This window comes from Tigriopus californicus, chromosome 6, assembly GCF_007210705.1.
Source record: "Tigriopus californicus strain San Diego chromosome 6, Tcal_SD_v2.1, whole genome shotgun sequence".
Lineage (NCBI taxonomy): Eukaryota > Metazoa > Arthropoda > Copepoda > Harpacticoida > Harpacticidae > Tigriopus > Tigriopus californicus.
This window is the reverse complement of record NC_081445.1, coordinates 8975721-8979179: the sequence shown is the minus strand read 5'-3', so window position 1 is coordinate 8979179 and position 3459 is coordinate 8975721. Positions and strand designations below refer to the sequence as shown.

The 3459-nt window shown below is 43.3% G+C and overlaps 1 protein-coding gene across 1 annotated transcript; it reads right to left on the bottom strand.

Moving 5' to 3' along the window:
- Positions 1–401: 401 nt before the first annotated feature.
- Positions 402–2733, bottom strand: LOC131881962 (eukaryotic translation initiation factor 3 subunit A-like). Its single transcript, XM_059228962.1, has 3 exons — positions 2637–2733; positions 1513–1729; positions 402–1400 (listed from the first exon to the last, which is right to left on the bottom strand). Exons 2-3 carry the CDS (start codon positions 1622–1624, stop codon positions 763–765), a joined length of 750 nt encoding a protein of 249 aa, XP_059084945.1. The 5' UTR covers positions 1625–1729; positions 2637–2733; the 3' UTR covers positions 402–762.
- Between the last annotated feature and the right edge of the window lie 726 nt (positions 2734–3459).

Below are 3459 nucleotides of genomic sequence, written 5' to 3'. Positions count from 1 at the left end.
ACCCTTAACTATTATAAAAGTGTTATCTATGTAGGGGATAAAATGTTTTTCCAGGTGAAAATTGAGGAAAAAGTGACATTTGAATAAAATGTGAAGAAGTTTTTTCAGCTTAAACATCAAATATTGTGTAATATAAAAACTTTCCACTCCGCCCTCCACTCATAACCAAATAAAGGTGAGAATTATGTTTCCTAAATTATATGCTAATCATTATTCACCGACTCCAAAAATCTCATTATCACCTTTATTGTCTATTGAACTTCAAATTGCTTGGACATTCACAGAGAGTGAAGCAATGAAATGGAAAAAAATAGTTAGTCATATCTTAAGTAATGGGCTTCGTTAGCAAAGAAGTTACCGTCGCTTTGACTGCGGAAGGGAGACCATGTTACATGGCAGAGTGGTGGTAAATGACTAGATGTTTATTGCATAGAGAGGCGGGTATATATACAGGAAAAGGGAAGCTATGGAGAGCAGGGAGAGAAGGTGTTAAGCGAGTATGAGAGAGAACTATGGGTGACTAGAATGAGAATACAACATCTCCCTTCCCGGCGGAGGATTGGGGAGCCATAACGGGAACAATTTACAATGATAGATATGACTAGAAGTTTATTTTGACTAGTCAACCGGGGAAGTAAGATCTCCCGGGCAAAGTACCGATTGGATTCGTCCATGGGCACAATGGGCATTGGTCGCGTTCATCCACGGGCACAGTGGGCATCAGTTCCTTTCATCCAGGGGCACAGTGGGCATCAGTTCCTTTCATCCAGGGGCACAGTGGGCATCAGTTCCTTTCATCCAGGGACTACAAACGGCAATCCCTCCGCACACCAGCGCCAATCCGCTCAATCCCCTCATGGGGAGAGCCTCCTGCTTGATCCCTCTCATGTGGAGAGTCTCCTGCTCGATCCCTCTCATGGGGAGAGTCTCCTGCTTGATCCCTCTCATGGGGAGGGCCTCCTGCTTGATCCCTCTCGTGGGGAGAGCCTCCTGCTCGATCCCTCTCATGGGGAGAGCCTCCTGCTCGATCCCTCTCATGGGGAGAGTCTCCTGCTTGATCCCTCTCATGGGGAGAGCCTCCTGCTCGATCCGTCTCATGGGGAGAGTCTCCTGCTTGATCCCTCTCATGGGAAGAGCCTTCTGCTCAATCCCTCTCATGGTGAGGGCCTCCTTCTTGATCCCTCTCGTGGGGAGAGCCTCCTGCTCGATCCTTCTCATGGGGAGAGTCTCCTGCTTGATCCCTCTCATGGGGAGAGCCTCCTGCTCGATCCTTCTCATGGGGAGAGTCTCCTGCTTGATCCTCTCATGGGGAGAGCCTCCTGCTCGATTCCTCTCATGGGGAGAGTCTCCTGCTCGATCCCTTGGACGGGAGAGCCTCAACAGAGGGCAGCATGTGCATGCTTTACAAAATCAACAGTTGGATTCAGTTGAGAATGAAAGATATCAAAGTTAAAGAAGATGACATTATTGCTTAATTTCAAGTCATGTACATATATATTTATCTATCTTCACCTCCTTCGGTGCTGTCATCATTGTTATAAATAATAGCCATTAAAGCCATAGCTGTATCCTTGATTGGAGTTTTCCTTAGAATTTGGTAGATAACCACCTGGCTGACCACCATTGGCAATAGGTATAAAGCCAACAAAGGGAGGGAGTGGGTAACCACCCAAGGGAGGGTTTGGGTAAACAATAGGCTGGTAAGATGGGCGACGAGCAAACCCCAAATCTATAAGAGACAAAGAGATGGAAAGCCATGGATTAAGTAGGATGAGATCTAGGTAATGCAGCAAGACTTATCTCCTCTTAGCGAATTGATGACATTGCACTTGTTTTAAAACTGGGAAAGGACTGGCGAAGATCACATATATGAATCCGATTGAAAATTGGCCATTTAAATCTGCCGTCACTTTGAAGCTCCATAACTCGTGATTGGTTCGTCAAAGGTGAAAATGGAAAGCTATATATACTCATTTTGACATTAGGTGTCAAAAATGGCGGCTCCATCTCAATTATCCTTCATAGAATCCTAGGAACTGATGACAATGTAGGTGCTGAACCTTGGTTGTCATCACTCTTGGGACCTTATGAGGGTTTTCGACCAACCCCCTGTAATATGGACTGTTCAAGACTTGATCTTGGCAGATGTTTTTCCCATAGGAGAATAGCCAAATCCTGTTTGATTAAACTGGGATCTAGAGCTTGTTCAACAATTTTGCGCAGTTCCTCAGAAGGGCCCACATCCTTCATTTTTTGGGACTAACAACTGGCCTTTCCCCATCTTGTAGGAATGATAGCTCAAATCATCTCGCACATTGAGCCGAACGGTGGACAAGTGGTCTTTAAAATTTTCGAGAAACAGACATTCTTGGATCGTTATGAACCAAATTGGCAAAACCATGGCTTTTGGGGGATCTTTTATAGCCCTTTTGGCTAGGCAGTCATATAGTCGTAATCAAAATCAACCAAAGCTTTTCTAATGTTGCTAGTTATCCTGGGGTGAAAAATGTCAAAATTTTCGTTTGCAGCGTGGCTTCAAATTGAGACTGGATGCTATTCCTTTGATTCTGTGAAAGAAAATTGAGTTTGGAACTACCTTTTTTGATCCATAAACTCACAAGGTGTATATGGCTTACCTTTTTCACCTTTGACGAACCAATCACGAGTTATGGAGATTCAAAGTGACGGTAGATTTAAATGGCCCACCCTGTAAGAAGTGCAAGACTCAACAAGATCTTGTTTCGATTGCCATCTGACTTTTATAGTCATATGTATTTTTACAACATATGGTCTTTTTATTTGCATCACAAATAGCTCTCTTTTAGTGGAAAGCTAGTCTATTGATGTACTTGTCAAGCATCATCCGTTTGTAGTTATAATGTCATGGAAAAAATACACTTTTTCTCTCTACCGGGTGCCCCGTACTAGCGTCTACGAGGCCCCAATAATCGTGCCAATGGGAGAAATTGCTAGTTTTTTACAGGCATATGTTGCATGTGATCATTATCATTACTACAGCCTCTTTAACATGGAAGCACTGCGGAGGAGGGTTGTGCCAAGGTATGTAGAGAAATAGAGGTAGGACGGCAATGTACTGACAATGTAGCTGCCCCCTACTACCATCTGTGACGTTGCTCCGCGCCTCAAGAAAGAGGACAAGCACATGGACAACTACATAAGACACATGTCTCAACTGGGCCTACAACTCTTGAATGAGTCACTTTTTAGAAAACTTATGCTGTGCTATAATGTTAGGGGGCCAACCCTAACAACCCAAAGATATTTTAAAAGAAAACCTTCTTGTCTGCAAGGATTGAATAAACGCATTCATATTAAATCAACCTGGCTTATTTTGCCAAAGAATTAAAACTTTTATATCGGCAGTCTTGAAAAATGGAAGAGCAGAAACAATTCAGTTTAACAATACAAGAAGTATTTATTCACTGCTAAAAGAAAAAG